Source organism: Carcharodon carcharias, chromosome 11 (genome assembly GCF_017639515.1).
Source record: "Carcharodon carcharias isolate sCarCar2 chromosome 11, sCarCar2.pri, whole genome shotgun sequence".
Classification (NCBI taxonomy): domain Eukaryota; kingdom Metazoa; phylum Chordata; class Chondrichthyes; order Lamniformes; family Lamnidae; genus Carcharodon; species Carcharodon carcharias.
In genome coordinates, this window is record NC_054477.1 from 11282008 (window position 1) to 11299321 (window position 17314).

The 17314-nt window shown below is 40.9% G+C and overlaps 1 protein-coding gene across 3 annotated transcripts in view; it reads left to right on the plus strand.

Moving 5' to 3' along the window:
• Window positions 1-17314, plus strand: part of uvrag (UV radiation resistance associated gene) — a 334856-nt gene that overhangs the window by 161394 nt on the left and 156148 nt on the right. For all 3 annotated transcript variants that reach the window (XM_041198896.1, XM_041198894.1, XM_041198893.1), the window contains one exon: window positions 11847-11931. In XM_041198896.1, the coding sequence (XP_041054830.1) occupies window positions 11847-11931 (85 nt within the window). The remainder of the gene's footprint in view (window positions 1-11846; window positions 11932-17314) is intronic.

A 17314-nucleotide genomic window follows, 5' to 3' on the forward strand; every position in this document is an offset into this window, starting at 1 on the left:
TAGGCCTCCCAATTGCTGGCGGGAGATTGAGGAACAGTTATGTAGGCAGATTTTGGAAAGATGTAAAAGCAATAGGGTTGTTGTGGTGGGTGATTTTAACTTTCCCTATATTGACTGGGAATCACTTATTGCTAGCAGTTTGGATGGTGCAGAATTTGTAAGGTGCATCCAGGAGGGCTTCCTGAGACAATATGTAGATAGTCCAACTATGGAAGGAGCAATACTGGACCTGGTATTAGGGAATGAACCCGGCCAGGTGGTCCATGTTTCAGTAGGAGAGCATTTTGGGAAAAGTGACTATAATTCGGTAAGTTTCAAGGTACTGGTGGATAAAGATAACAGGAGTCCTCGGGTTAAGGTGCTTAATTGGGGGAAGGCTAATTATAACAATATTAGGCAGGAACTGAGGAATCTAGACTGGAGGCGGATGTTTGAGGGCAAATCAACAACTGAAGTGGGGGGCTTTCAAACGTCAGTTGATAAGAATTCAGGACCGGCATGTTCCTGCTAGGATGAAGGATAAGTTTCAGGAACCTTGAATAACGAAGGATATTGTGAGATTAGTCAAAAAGAAAAGGGAAGCATTCGTAAGGGCTAGAAGGCTGGGAACAGATGAAGCCCGTGGAGAAAATAAAGAAAGTATGAAGAAACTTAAGCAAGGAGTCAGGAGGGCTAAAAGGGGTCATGAAAAGTCACTGGCAACCAGGATTAAGGAAAATCCCAAGGCCTTTTATACATATGTTAAAAGCAAGAGGGTAGCCAGGGAAAGGGTAGGCCCACTCAGGGACAGAGGTGTGAATCTGTGTGTGGAGCTAGGAAGAAATGGGAGAGATACTAAATGAATACTTCTCATCAGTATTCACCAAAGAGAAGGACTTAGCGGTCGATTTGTCCAGGGAAGAGTGTGTAGATAGCCTGGATCATGTTGAGATCAAAAAAGAGGTGTTAGGCATCTTGAAGAATATTAAGGTGGATAAGTCCCCAGGGCCAGATGGGATCTACATAAGAGTACTGAGGGAGGCAAGGGAGGAGATTGACAGAAATTGACAGAAATCTTTGTATCCTCACTGGCTACGGGTGAGGTCCCAGAGGACTGGAGAATGGCCAATGTTGTTCCATTGTTTAAGAAGGGTAGCAGGGATTACAGGCCGGTGAAAGGGAAATTATTGGAGAAGATTCTTCGTGACAGGATTTACTACCATTTGGAAGCAAATGGGCGTATTAGTGAGAGGCAGAATGGTTTTGTGAAGGGGAGGTCATGTCTCACTAACTTGATCGAGTTTTTCGAGGAAGTGACAAAGATGATCGACGATGGAGCGCAATGGATATTATATACATGGATTTCATTAAGGCCTTTGACAATGTCCCTCATGGCAGACTGGTACAGAAGGTAAAGTCGCATGGGATCAGAGGTGAGCTGGCAAGATGGATACAGAATTAGCTTGGTCACAGAAGACAGAGGGTAGCAATGGAAGGATGCTTTTCTGAATGGAGAGCTGTGACTAGTGGAGTTCTGCCGGGATCAGTGCTGGGATCTTTGCTGTTTGTAGTATACATAAATGATTTGGAGGAAAATATAACTGGGCTAATTAGTAAGTTTGCAGACGACACTAAGGTTGGAGGAGTTGCAGATAGTGAAGAGGATTGTCAGACGATACAACGGGATATAGATCGGTTGGAGACTTGGGCGGAGAAATGGCAGATGGAGTTTAATCCAGACAAATGCGAGGTAATGCATTTTGGAAGGTCTAATACAGGCAGGAATCATACAGTAAATGGCAGAACTCTTAAGTGCATCGACGGGCAGAGGGATTTGGGTGTACAGGTCCACGGGTCACAAAGTGACAACGCAGGTGGATAAGGTAGTCAGGAAGGCATATGGCATGCTTGCCTTCATTGGCAGGGGTATTGAGTATAAAAGCTGGGAAGTCATGCTGCAGCTGTATAGAACCTTGGTTAGGCCACACTTGGAATATTGCGTGCAATTCTGGTCACCACATTACCAGAAGGATGTGGAGGCTTTGGAGAGGGTGCAGAGGAGGTTTACCAGGATGCTGCCTGGTCTGGAGGTTATTAGCTATGAGGAGAGGTTGGAGAAACTCTGATTGTTCTTACTAGAGTGACGGAGATTGAGGGGTGACTTGATAGAAGTTTACAAAATTGAGTGGCATGGACAGAGTAGATAGTCAGAAGCTTTTTCCCAGGATGGAAGAGTCAATTACTAGGGGACATAGATTTAATGTGAGCGGAGAAAACTATAGAGATGTGTGGGGCAAGTTTTTTTAGGCAGAGGGTAGTGAGTGTCTGGAATTCGCTGCCAGAGGAGGTGGTGGAAGCAGGTACGATAGTGGTGTTTAAGAGGCAGCTTGACAAATACATGAATAGGATGGGAATAGAGGGATACGGACCCCGGAAGTGCAAAATGTTTTAGTTGACGGGCAATATGATCGGTGCAGGCTTGGAGGGCCGAAGGGCCTGTTCCTGTGCTGTACTTTTCTTTGTTCTTTGTTCTTTGATTTCCATCAATCACTTAGATGAGGGGAGTGAAGACATGGTACCTAAATTTGCAGATGACACAAAGGTAGGAAAGTATGTTGTAGAGAGGACATGAGTTGGATGTAGATACGTTGAGTGAGTGGTCAAAGATCTGGCAGATGGAGTTTTATGTGGGAAAATGTGAAGTTGTCCACTTAGGCAGGAAGAACAAAAAAAACCAGTATTATTTAAATGGAGAACAGCTGCATAATTCTGAGGTGCAGAGGGATCTAGGTGTTCTAGTACATGAGTCTCAAAAAGTTAGTATGCAGGTACAGCAAGTAATTAAGAAGGCTAATGGAATGCTTTCCTTCATTATGAGAGGGATTGAACATAAAAGTAGGGATGTTATGCTTCAGTTATACAGGGCATTGGTGTGACCGCACCTTGAAAACTGTGTGCAGTTTTGACCTCCTTATTGAAGGAAGGATATAAATGCGTTGGAGGCGGTTCAAAGGAGGTTTACTAGATTGATATTTGGGATCAACAGATTGGCTAATGAGGAAAGGTTGGAATGACTGGGCTTGTTTCCACTGGAGTTTAGAAGAGTGAGGGGTGATTTGATTGAGGTGCACAAGATCCTGAACGGCCTTGACAAGGTGGACGTGGAAAGGATGTTTCCTCTTGTGGATGAGTCCAGAACTAGGGGGTACTGTTTTAAAATTAGGTGTCGCCCTTTTAGGACAGAGATGAGAAATTTTGTATCTGATGGTTGTGCGACTTTGGAATTCTCTGCCTCAGAAGGCAGTGGAAGTGGGATCATGGAATATTTTTAAGGTGGAGGCTGATTGATTCTTGTTAGGCAAGGGAATCAAAGACAAGGGTTAGATGGGAATATGGAAATCTTAACTTTTCTCTGGTTCTGAAGCAAATAAGTAATGATGATACTATTTTGAAGGCACTACTGTCATAGGTCTATATTTTTAGAAATCTTGCTGCGTGCTGGATGAAGTTGAGCAACGGATTGGATCTGACCCACGGGCTGTAGGTTCCCTACCCCTGCAATAAACCTTCATTCTCAGCATCAACATATCAGGGAAGGTCTTCAATCTCTGTGATTACAGAAGCAGCGTAACTCGCCTTCATCCCTAAAGATGGGGTCATCCTTGGAAGCTGCAGCACCTCGGGAACATACGTCCACTGTGGAATATGATTAGCACTCCACTAGTGTGCCTCCTTAAGCAACTACACATTGTACAGTCCTTTCATCCATGGCATCACAAACCAGATGGGCTTGGCAGCCTCCAAGTGGCTGAAACACTACTGCAAACATGGATACACTCATGCCGGTATGCCAGCAGCTTAGCAAGGTGGCACTAACAGGAAAAGCATCCGTCAATGGTTAATGCCTGAAGAGGGAGCAACGTCAGGACAGTACCATCTCCCGAAATGCCAGCTGCAATGGATGAATAATGCAGAGGCCTCACCTTGCTACTGAGTCCCAATATGCCTTTTGGACATCAGGTGATCTGTTACTCTACAACATTCACCCAAAGCTGCGAGTTACCTTTGCATTGTCCTCGGTGGGCTCAGCAGGACCATCGTTTGATTATGGATAAACTCTCATGACCCTGCATTCATCTGAAGCCTGCTAATTCTCACCTAGCTATTGCTGAAATGCATCCATGGCTAGAGCAGGTCTGACTGCAAATCTGGCAGAAACTGCTGGACCTGGGTCTCCAAGGTGGCTGCCATCCTTCCCATCTAGACTTTAATATGAGAAAAAAAAAACAAAGAACTGTGGATGCTGGAAATCCAAAACAAAAACAGAATTACCTGGAAAAACTCAGCAGGTCTGGCAGCATCGGTGGAGAAGAAAGGAGTTGACGTTTCGAGTCCTCATGACCCTTCCACAGAACCTTCAGAGAAGAGTTCATGGAGGGGGTAGGTAGAAAAAAGTTTTAAGTTGGGAATTCTGGAGATGGCTGAAGACTTGTCTGCTGGTGGGTGGGGTGTGGTTGTAGCAGCATTGTTGGTGCCATTGTTGTGGGGGTGCTGTGGTGCAGTGAGGAGTGGTGACTGGTTAAAAGGAATACAATTCTGAGGGTTGTCGGCCTTGAAGGACACAAAATAGAGAGAAATGACACTAAGGTTTTAAACCTGTGTATTAGAATTTTAAATTTGAGGTGTTGTGACACTGGCAGCCAATGTATATTAATGAGAATGGGTGACTGGTGAGTGGGACAGTATATCGGCAGCAATGCCTTTGAGCTAAAGTTTATGGAGCGTGGAGTATGGAAGGCCAGTGAGAAGAACATTGGAATAGTCAACTCCACAGGTAACAAGGAATTGGATAAATGTTTCAGCAACACATGGGCTTAGGCAAGGCTGGAGATGTTATGAAGTTGGTACTAGGTTGCTTTGGTGTCTTAGTGGATGGTGAGTTGGAAACAGTACGAGCAGTCTGGTTCGACCTGATAGTAGCCAGGGAGGAAGATGGAATTGGTGGCAAGGGTGAAGAGTTTGGCACTGGCCAAAAACTGGCATGAGTTTTCCCCAGTGTTTCATTGGAGGAAATTATGACTATTGGATTTCCTACAAGCAGTCTAACAAGGCAATCCAAGCTGGACAGCATCCGCAAGGGCTCACAGCTACTGTGGATTAACAACTGCAATGGCTGCCCTTTGTATCTTTCAGCCAATACCTTTGGAGCTTGCTTCTGTTGTACAAGCCTATAGACATAACACTTAGGACCTTCCATCATCACTATTTGGCCTCTTCAAAATAGTGAATAGCGTATACTCTATCTGCCATTGAAAGCTCCAAAATGTTCAATATTTTCAGTAATTTTAGAATGGATTTTGAGGCTGGCCCATTATAATGTCATCCAATACATAATTGCCTTGGGCGACTAATCCAGAGACATGGAGTAATAATCCAAAGAACATGAGTTCAAATCCCACTGACGGTTTGAAAATTTGAATTGAGTTTATATTTAAAAAAATCAGCACTAAGAAAGAAGGTACTGGTAAAAGTAATCATGGAGTTGTTGGCTTGTAAATACCCAATGTCACTTGGAGAAGGAAATCAGTCACCTTGTACTCCCATCTGTGACTTTAATCCCATTGCAATGTGGTTTACTCTTCTTTGAGCCCTCAAGTGGTCTAGCAAGTTGCTCCAAAGAATACGGACTGGCAATAATTCGATGAGAAGAGCCACCAGTATTTTCTCAAGGGAAACTGGGGATGGAAAATAAATGCCACCTTGTCAATGATGCTTATACCCTGAGAGTGATTTTTTTTCAACATGTCCAACAGATTGAATAGGTTGAATCGTAGTGGAAAACATAGGTTCTTTGAGCCTGTCATCCTTCTCCCTGTTGATCTTGGAATTGTATATCCTGGAGTAATCCATGATTTATTCATTTAAGTCGGAAGCTTTTTCATGAAGGTCTCGTGAGTCATTGGACCAAGATCCTTTGAAAATCAATGAAAGCAATGTCACTGGTTTACTCAGGCTTTGCAGGGATCTTGTATAACTCCAGTGTGCCTTTTGTATTCTTTACAAGTCAAGTGCAATATAAGTATTCAATAAATATTCAACCACAAGCAGAATAACAATATTTTGAAAATGAAACGTGGGTTCAGTGGCACTCAGACCATAGCAAGGTTAGCAACCTTCATCTGAATCTTAAATGGAAAGCAATGCTATGATAAATGCCATGATCGTTGCCTTGATTAAAGCTGGAGAGGACAGAAGGCTTTGTCCGTTCCATATAATCTATGCCTATTCTTAATGTGTGAACAGTGGAATGAAGAATCCTGAATGAGGTGAGGAGTGCTCGAGTGTTGGGCAGTGAAGTTCATGTAATCCCCAGATGTTGCCTGAAGTTGCCAATGGCTGCAATATGTTTTGCCTTGGATGATTTTGTTCTTTCACTGCATTGGGGGATAAGAAATCCCATTTAAGCAGTGTTGGCCCATAAATTTACCAGTCCTGTGCAAGTAAAATTTCTTCAGGGACATATCTGATGTTTTTATAAAAAATAAGAGGAAATGGATTTCCATTTGACAAGTTGCCAGTTGCTTAGTTTCTCTACAAAAATAAATGAGTACTTGGTAGTCTTGTTGCTAATGATGTGCTGGAAAATCTTTTTAAGATGATGCACAAAGCCATCAAGGCTAGATGCTCTCAAGTGCAATTGACACTTTGAGCTTGTTCATCGCAGCTGATATGGTAGTACTGTTGACCTCCGTGCTCCTGGGCAAGGGATGGGGTAATTAGTAGGGACCCACTTCTGATTATTATTATTATCCAATGATAGAAAAATTTACTACTTTGATTTCTGCTTTAGCTGTGCTGGCATCACAGACCATATTTTGCCAATTTTGCTTTAGTGTACATCACAGTCAAAGGCTGAAATTGGTGCATGGATTTCCTCTGCTATGCTGCACCAAATTTTTCAAAATTGTGCTAGAAATTGTTGGTGAGGCCAAATGTTGCCCCCTGCCCTTCAGTTTCCCCCTCTCTACTCTTGCTATGGCTGCCACACCTTCTTTCCTAACATGTGCTAATGCAAGTGGAATCTCAAGTTCTTTCCCCATTTTCCAGAACATCCAGATCAAGCCTGGCATAGTATTCGGTGGTGTGATCCGCTCAGAAATTCTGACAAAGGGAGGCCTCATCTTGGCTTCGTGCCCCTCCATTTCACCCCTCCATTTCTGGAGCTGCAGCAGCAGTCCCATCATAGCGCTTCCTGGATTTTCTTAAGGAATCATTGTGGGTTCCTGATTGATGGTGGGGTCCTGTCAGGAATACATAATTTTCTTGGATTCGGTGTTCATTAAGTGGGGTCAGGGCAGTGAACAAAAGATTTCTGTGTTGCGTTTCCAATGAGCCCCTGGAAACGCATAATAAGGAGAATCCATTCCTTAATATCTGAACTTAGAATTGAAGGACATGGATTGGCAGCACTCCCTGAACTATCCCATTCACTAGTTGATTTTTGGCATTGCCAGGGCTAGAACTGATGATGCTGATCAGCTGCCCATTGTAGAAATAACCGGATTTTTACACTTCCACTGCTTTCAAGAGTAATAAAAACCAGGCAGTTTCGATAAAAGACTGGCAGGCCACAATGCTAGTTTGCATCATAGTGGAAAGCCAGAATCTACCCCTAAGTAAGGGGAAAGGAGGAAATAAATATGGAATATAATGTGTGTTAAGTTGCAGATATTTGTATTACAGCCAACATCCAAATTAATGCTAGCTCCAGTCCAGAACTTGAGGTCTGTTGCCCAAAAGTTTTCAAATGTAAACTGGGCTACAAAATCTTGATTTAGGAACTGGCACACTTTGATATTCTGGGTATGAGACATTGTTTATTAAGGTTTACGTTGAATTTGTAGCAGCAGTGAGAACAGCAAAGCTTAGACTATAACCCCAACCTGTGCTTGTATTCTATCTTCTGATTGATATGTGATTTTGCAAAGTCCTATTCTGAGCCATTTGAAAATTATAAAGCGTCAGTAAATTGGATTTAAAAACTATTCAGGACAGTGGACATCATTGATGAAAGATGTTCGAACATGTAAGAGAGAAGCTGGATGGGTCTTGAAAGTTATAGATACCCTACTTTAGCAAGCTTGTCAGATCATAAGAGAAGCTGCACCAAACTTGCATCATCAGCAAACTTGGATGCATTACCCTCAGTTTGTTAATCCAAATCAACAGTATAGACTCTCTAAGTAACTGAGGAACAAACACTGATCCTTAGATTCACTAAAATGATGCCAGGGATGACGGCCATCATCATCCTGGAACTTGGGTTCCTTTCTCTCTTAAAATTGAGAACTAAATGCAGATATTCTAAGTAATGTAAGTTTTGATGAGGTCAGTAGGGAAAAATGAGGTGAACCAGTGATCAGATGTCCTAAATTTAATGTTAACGAAGACCAAGGGTAGTAAAAATAAATTATAAGGAATCCAGATCAGTGTTTCATACAAATTCGTTTTATGAAAAGGCACTCCTGTTTGACAAATCAGTTAACGGTTTTTGAGGATGTAACCAGCATGGTAGGTACCAGGATTCAGTAAGTTCGGATTTTCAGAAGGCATTTGTTAATGTGCCATTAAGAGGTTGTTGGACAACGTTAGGTCTCATAGGCTCAGAGGTAACTCTTTCGAGTACAAACATGTTTCCATCTGTTCCTATTCAGATGAAGTTACATTGTTTCATAGTTTGCCATTGTGAGATTTGAACTCTTGATCTTGGGGTTACAAACCCAGTACCATAACCACTTGGCTATTTAGGCCTTAGGCTCGGAGGTAATATTAACATGGATTGAACATTAGTTAATAGACAGAAAGAATAAAAGGGTAATTGTCTGATTGGCAGGGCGCAACTAGTTGGTAACACACTGATCGGTATCAGTGCCTCAGCTGTTTGCCGTCAGCAGTGACTTAAATGAGGGAGCCGAGGTCAATGCATCCTCTGATGATACAAAGCTAGGTGGATAAATAACCAGTAGAAAGATGCAAAAAGGCTGCAGAGAGATATTGATAGTTTAATTAAGTGGGCCAGAAGAAGGCAGATGAAGTATAATGTGAGGAAAAATGAAATTATTCACTTTAGCAGGAAGAACAGAAAAGCAGAACAGTTTTCAGAAGATGAGTACCTAGTAAAATGTTGGGGGAAAACAGAAAATGCTGGAAAAACTCAGCATTTGTGAAGCGATAAACAGAGTTGATGCTTTGAGTCCGTATGACTCCTCTTCAGAGCTAGAGAGAGGTTGAAATGTGGCATTTAGAAGGACTTGAGGGGGGTCCTTGCACATGTCACAAAGTTAACATGCAGGTACCCAAATAAGTAGGAATGTTGGCTTTTATTGCAAGGAGGTTGGAGCATGACTGTTGCTATAATTATTCCAGGGTTTGGTAAGACCCCATCTGCAGTACAGTGTCAAATTTTGATCTCTTTACCTATGCAAGGATATACTTGCCTTAGAGCAGACAAAAAAAAAGTTCACTGAATTGACTTTTGGAATGGGATATTGTTGGGGAGTTGTTCCAAGAGTGGAGATTGAGCCCATAATCTGCAGAGTTCAGATGAGAGGTGATCTCACTGAAACATATAACATTCTGGAAGGGCATGACAGGATAGATGCTGAGCATCTAAGCTCGGAGATCATAGTCTCAGGGTGAGGGTTAGGCCATTTAGAGCTGAGAAGAATAGAAATTTCTTCATTCAGATGGTTGTGAATCTTTGGAATTAGAAGGCTGTGGATGCTCAGTCAATAAATATATTCAAGACTGACTTTTGGGCACTTAAGGAAAAGGATCAAAGCAAGGAAATCCAATTCATTATATTATTCATCAGAACCAGCTTGGGGGCAAGGAAAAAAGATCAAACCATGTTTCCTCACCCAATCATTATTTCCAGAAAAAGCAGGGAGGAGGCACATCAGGGGAGGGCAGGATCACACTCTATGATTTATGTCACTGCCAAAATGCCAGACAATTTTCGATCTAGCCTCGTACATCAAGAATGGCTACTTGGGTATGGCACCTAGACCTGGACCTAGGGTAATCGAGGTATATATGACATTAGAAAGTGGTGTTGATGTCGAAAACTCGCCATGATTTTAGCTTGAGAGACTGTACTTCTATTTTTGTACTTTCTCACAATCAATGTGATTGGGAGAATGATTTTGGAGGCATTATCTTGGCTGCTGCATTAGTTTACATAATGGGCCAATTTTGAAAGTAATTTGTTGACTGTGAAGATCTTTGAGCTGCCCTGAGAACTTGAAGTGCAATTGTATTCATTTAGGTTCTCTCTTTGTCCCTTTCTTCTTTATCGTAGATCTCCTCTTAACATCGTATTCTTAGACCAGAATTTCAGATGCCATTTGATTGCCTTGCACTTCAGTGGTACAGTAGTCCAAATTGTCCTGTATATTCAACTCAACAGTTGCTAGCAGCAGTAAGCAATAAATGAAACTGACAAAACAGCATATTGTTTGCGATGTAGCATGGTAGTGATACTTTTTGGGTAGCGTGCAATTGAAATTGAGTAGTTGCAAATGTCCTGTTCTTTGGTTTGTTCCCTTCAACGAAATATATAAAGTATTGGCACCTTCCTAGAAGTGTTGCAGCTTATGTCAACTCGTACAAATAAGGAGTCATTGACCTCGTCAATATGGCTGAAGAGCAGGAAGCGATTATCTGTAGTTAGCTTCTTCTCTCTCTCTCTCTCTCTATCTCTCTCTCTCCCTCTCTCTCTCTCTCTCTCCCCGCCCCCCCCCACCCCAGTTTGTCCTCTCCTCTCTTGAAGTCATTAGTTAGGTCCAGGTCTAGGTGCCATACCCAAGTAGCTATTCTTGATGTACGAGGCGAGATCGAAAGTTTTGTCTGGCATTTTGGCAGTGACATACATCATAGAATGTGATCCTGCCCTCCCTTGATGTGCCTCCTCAGTGCTTTTTTCTGGAAATAATGATTGGGGGAGGAAACATGGTTTGTTTTTTTTCTTTGCCCCCAGGCTGGTTCTGATGAATAATATAATGAATTGGACTTCCTTGCTTTGATCCTTTTCCTGAAGTGACCTGTTTTTAGCCCAAGCAATAAACATTGTCTACTTTTGGTTTTGGACACATTTCCCTGTCAATCCTAAAGTCCTTGAGTAGCTATTTATGATAATAGCAAGTGAACACTGTAATTATACTCTGCTGGGAAGTTTATCTAGAAAGTAAATCGAAAGTAATTTCCTCCATAAAACTTTTAATATAAAATGCTTGTGGTAACATCTCCACGCACTTGCCACTCAGTAGAATTAGTATACAGTCAATTAATCCCCAAAGCTCTCTTTGGGATGGAGAATTGAGTTACTTCTTTAATTAGAAGTATGACCCTGCACAATAAAAATGTCGTGTTAGCCTTTAGTTTTGTCAGCAATAGTAATTGGCTGCCTTAATTTGTTCAGTTGCTGTACTATTACTTGAAACCAATTACGTGAATGTCTTTAATTTTTTTAAATTTTAACTTGGAAGATAATTCCATCCTGTCACAAATGACAAATTGCAATTCAATGCATGAAATACTGAGGAAATTACATGTACATAAACAGTGGCTGTATTTAGCATGAAGCTGGAATAGATGCTGAAAAATCCTGTAGCATGAACTGTTACTAATTTTCCTATATATGTATGCATTTTGTTTGAATAAATACATATTTTATTTTCTTTTTACTAATCATCATTGTCCTAAATATAAATCAATTTATAAAGAAGCCAACTTCATTTAGACCTTCTTTGTGTGTTCATTACAAATGAAACCTGAAAAGTTGACTCTTTGTTGCCCCCTCCCTCTAGAAAAAGTATTCTTGAGTAAACGGCATTGTTTACAAGTGGAAGACTCGTCTATGGATGAAAAAAGGAAAGAGTGCATAGCTAAAAGGTAAACACTTCCTAAAAGGTTCATGCTGATTTATTGCCATTTCATGCAGGTTTTGATTTTCCATGTGTGATGGATGTTGTATTAGTAACTTGCAGTGAGATGTAAACCAGGCAATTGATTTTTCATTATACTACCTGTCGCCAGATTTTAAATGAATGTGCAGTAATTCTGCGATTAAAACTGTAATTAATCCAATCTTAATGTTGTGCATAAGAATATGAAGCAAGGCTGACGTATTTTTATTAGCGTTCTTGAGCTCCAAATGCCAAAACCTTTCAAAATATGCAACCTTTGTTAAGAAACACGATGAGTTCTCATGGAAAGAAAATTCTTAAGATTACTACTGGGGGTGGTGGGGGGTGATTTTCCTGGGGGGCTGGAAATGGTAAGTGAATTGGATGAGCAGGAGGAAAAAGATGGGACATGAAATTTTCACCACATGACTCCATTACTGGTCTTTTTGTTCCCTCATGACATTTCATATATCACCGATTTGTTTGTGATAGCTGATCAAATGGACCGTTTTAATGTCAATATTTATGAAGTGTGTGTTCTGTAACAAATTTGCAACCATCACAAATCAAACTTTTAACTTAGAATCCTGTCCCAATGCTAGGCTAGACTAACCTGTTTACAAAATAAGTGTTTAAGATTAATTCTTGGTGCAAGTGAAAGCAGTTGTTTGGTATGTGAATTCTGATGAAATCATGCTTAATTCCACTGACCTGGTTGGAAGCATGTTATTCATTGTTCCAATCAGCTGCTTGTAATGTTCCCAAGATCCCATGCTGATTTTTGTCAATGAGAATTGCAAATTCATGCCAATATTCCTGTTTTCAGCATTTGATCCACCCATGGAAATCATGCAAGCTGAAATTGGGAATTTACCAGATTTCTTTACTCTGGAGCAGACCACATTTCTACTTCTCCTTTTTCCCGGTCACATTCTGTTTCCATCTAACTTCTGGGAGCTACAGGTGTGACCTTCGAGACAGACAATCACTTCAAGTATCCTCCATCTCGACCTCTACATTCTAATTAATTGCTTTGTTCTGTACCCTCTTGCTCTTGTTCCCCACTAAATTGCTCCTTCCTCCCTCGCTTTCTTCCTATCCATCTGTAAGAATGGCATATATACATTGACAAGAATTGTTTATCAATGGCACCAGACAAACCCTTAACCCTTCACCTTAACTTGTAATCAGAGAGCTGTCTGGGTTTATCACCCAGTCTATGCCTTGGAGTGAATTTGGCTCGTTTAACTGTGTTACATCAACCAGTTCGGATTACATTAGCACTTATACTACCAACCTCCCACCAGGATCCACATAAACTACTGAGGGAAGGAATTTGCTTTTATCGCCTATTATCGAAGTCAGAAAACAAAATCATGAATCGAACTTGGCAGCACTCAAACCTAAATATTGAGTATGTAAATAATTAGTCAGGTTAATTAGCAAGTTATAAAGGTAGCTCAGTAATGTCACATTTCAGTTGTAACTGCTTGCTGATTAACAATTTACAGAAAAGGTAAGATTGATATACATTAGTAAGATTAATTTTAGAATCGGCATTAGATAGACCAGATTAATGCCTATGTGCTTATAATTAGTAACGTTTCATAATTTATACGATTCCTTATTCTTGTAGGTGGTGATGAGAACTAGTTGTCTTACCTTCTGGCTGGATAGAAGTTGTTTGTCTGAGACTGCAGATGTTCTGTTAATTGTATCAATTGAAATTAAGTATATATAGATGGAGGGAATTGATTGGATGGTTACTTGAACACATGAAGAGTGACTTACTAACATAGGAGTAGAGCTTTTTTATTCATTCTTGGGATGCAGGCTTCACTGGCTGGGCCAGCATTTATTGCTCTTTCTTAGTTGCCTTTGAGAAGGCGTTGGCAAGCTGCCTTCTTGAATTGCTGCAGTCCATGTGGTGTAGGTACACCCACAGTTAGGAAGGGAGTTCCAGGATTTTGACCCAGTGACAGTGAAAGGATAGCGATATATTTCCAAGTGAGGATGATGAGTGACTTGGAGGAGAATTTCCAATTGGTGGTATTCCCATCTATCTGCTGCCCTTGTCCTTCTAGATGGTAGTGGTCAAGGGTTTGGAAGGTGCTGTCTAAGGAGCCTTGGTGAATTCCTGCAGTGCATCTTGTAGATGGTACACACTGCTACTCCTGTGCATCAATGGTGGAGGGAGTGAATGTTTTTGGATGTGCCAATCAAGCAGGCTGTTTTGTCCTGGACAGTGTGAAGCTTCTTGAGTGTTGTGGGAGTTGCACTCATCCAGGCAAGTGAGGAGTATTCCATCACACTCCTGATTTGTACCTTGTAGATGGTGGACAGGCTTTGGGTAGTCAGCAGGTGTGTTACTCGTCGCAGGATTCCTAGCCTCTTACCTGTTCTTGTAGCCATAGTCTTTATATGGCTGGTCCAGTGCAGTTTCTTGTCAGCGGTAGCCTCCAGGATGTTGATAGTGGGGGATCCACTGATTGTAATGCCATTGAACATCAGGGGGTGATGATTGGGTGTTCTCTTGTTGGAGATGGTCATTGCCTGGCACTTAATGTGGCATGAATGTTACTTGCCACTTGTCAGCCCAAGCCTGGATATTGTCCAGGTGTAGCTGCATTTGGACATGAGCTGCTTCAATATCTGAGGAATCTCGAATGGTTCTGAACGTTGTGCAATAATCAGCAAACATGCCCATTTCTGACCTTATGGAATGAAGGTCATTGATGAAGCAGCTGAAGAGTGGAGTCAGGAGAGAATTTTACCTGTAATGTTTCGCTCTGAGAAAATCTATTCCAAGTAAAAACTGACTGTAGTTTCTTCCTACACCAACTGGATGTCAGGAGAATAACATGCTCCTGGAGAAATTCATCATCTGGCTTAGATTTCGCTTCATTGAACTCTGGGAAACCTGTACCTAAACGATATGCTTACCCAATACCTGTATTTGGCAGGTGGAGATACAGTCTTAACTTACAGTATCATCTTTATGGGAGAAGCACTTATTGATTTTGCATAAAACTCTTAAAAGAGCTCAAATCTAACAAAGACTGATACTGAACTGCAGAGTTTAAAAAAAAAACTTGTGTATCCTTAATTTCAAAAACACAGTCTCCAATTCACTTGGCCAATTTGGGGGTTGGTGTTTAACTCTTTTGGTGTCAATGGTTTGTCATGGTCCTGTTAATGCCCTTGATGACCATTTGTTCAATGAGCAGCAATGCCTAAATATGCCAAGCAATCCCAACGTTAGCCCCCCTTATTAACAGAAGGCCACACACAAGTCCAGCCAAAGTGGAGAATGATTCCATTATATATCTTGTTTGTCCCTCTTAACCAGTCATCTCCAAGCCTGTGATCTTGAAGCTGTGTCCTCTTCTTTCTCCTGCACCCCCCATCTTCACAACCCCAGCATCTAAATGCTTTTATATGATTGAGATGTTGTCTATCTGCATGAATGTTTTGTACCACTTAAAAAAAAAAACTTCTCACTGGTAGTGTTGTTTTTGTGTACACTGAAGATCCTTTAAAGGTAATGGAGGTTAAAAGCCAAGACAGTCGCTAATAAATCCAATAAGGAGTTTGAGAAAATGCTATAAGTAGAGTGTGGTGAGAAAATGGAACTACGGCAGGGAATATTTGAAGCATAGAGCATGGATACCGTTGCAGGGTATGTAGATACATACGTTTCTCCCTTATGTATTAAAGAAAATGCAGATGAGATTAGATGAAGTGGGGGGAGGCTTATCTGGAGTATTAGCACTGGCATGAATTAGCTGGGATGCAAGAGCTGCTTCTGTGCTCTGTCCTATATATTTGACATGTCCACCTGCTGTGTGCTGGAGCCAGCAAGAATTTGAAAATGCAGCTTGCCAGGACTGGTCGTGACCCCAAACACTGAATTGTTTTCATGGAGTATTATCCATCAGTGTGATACTTTTCTTGTTTAAAAGGAAGATGGATCTGAAATTGTGAAATAAGGGTGGTAGGTTGTGGAATGAGGGAAGAGAATAGGGATTATATGGCAAAATATCAGGGCAGGCTCAGTTGGCCACCTTTTGGTTTTCACAGTGGCACAAAGGCTTAATTTTAATAAATTGGAATCAAACTTTAGTTCCCAGATATTGTTCTAACACAGCTTTCTCTGAACAGTTCTGTTAATATATTTCTTGAGCAGTATAAATTTAGAAGCTGGTTTGGATTCTGTGCTTGTGTCTACCTGTCATTCATCATTTGTCTAATGTTGAAAGCAGCTGATTTGGGGTCCTAATTTTTACAATTTGAAATGTACCTGAGTGTTTATTGTTATGATACGGCAGATGATGTGTGCCAGGTGGATCAAATCCACAAGGGCGACTTGATTGTGCCAGCACAACGGTTTTGTAACTTATATTTATCTTGAGATGCATGCACTAAATTCGTAAGCAATAAGTCATCTAAGACTTGTAGAGTTTTTTTTTAAACTAAAATTAAACTAAACAAGAAAATTTCAAGCACATACATAGAACTACAAATTACTACTACAAAATCCCTAAGTAACCTGGCTCCCAGTTCCACCCTCTTTAAGGCAACGGTCCAAAATAAATTTTAAACAGATCCAGCAAATTAACACACTGCCAAGGACAGTGGAATTCAAAATGGCGCTTTCCAGCTTCAGTTTCTGTAGACAACAGGCTTAATGCACAAATACTGGAGGCTTCTTAGAGACTATTTCACACACACCTGTTACATCTTACAATGCCTTCCCCTGGCACACAGCCTCATTCTCCTTTATATATGTTTCTCTTTCTTAATGTGTAAATTCTATTGTTTCATAAGTCTTTGAAACTTTATCTTCCTTATAATATAAATCTTTTCATGTTGCCACTATATATATTCTCATTAACCTCTTTGACATTCAGACCTCCCTTCATCTATCTAAAAATGCAAATTTGCTTCATACCTTAGGTGCCAAGACCCCAAACATGTTTACTCGTTAGCATATTAAAGACACTTCTACACCTTACTACTTTTGATATGCTTGGCCTAAATAGCCAAGTGGTTATGGTACTGGGCTTGTAACCCCAAGATCAAGAGTTCAAATCTCACAATGGCAAACTATGAAACAATGTAACTTCATCTGAATAGGAACAGATGGAAACGTGTTTGTACTCGAAAGAGTTACTACTTTTGATAACTTCAACTTGCAGTCTGCTTGGCTACAAAATGTAATTAAATCTCTCTCACAGGACAACACAACGCCCCATAAACCTACCTTACAATAAACCAGAAAAATATTATGAAAATTATTTTACACACGATATGTTGATGAGCATGACAAAGTTTCAGTGTTTCATCCTGTATTAATATCTGGAGACTGA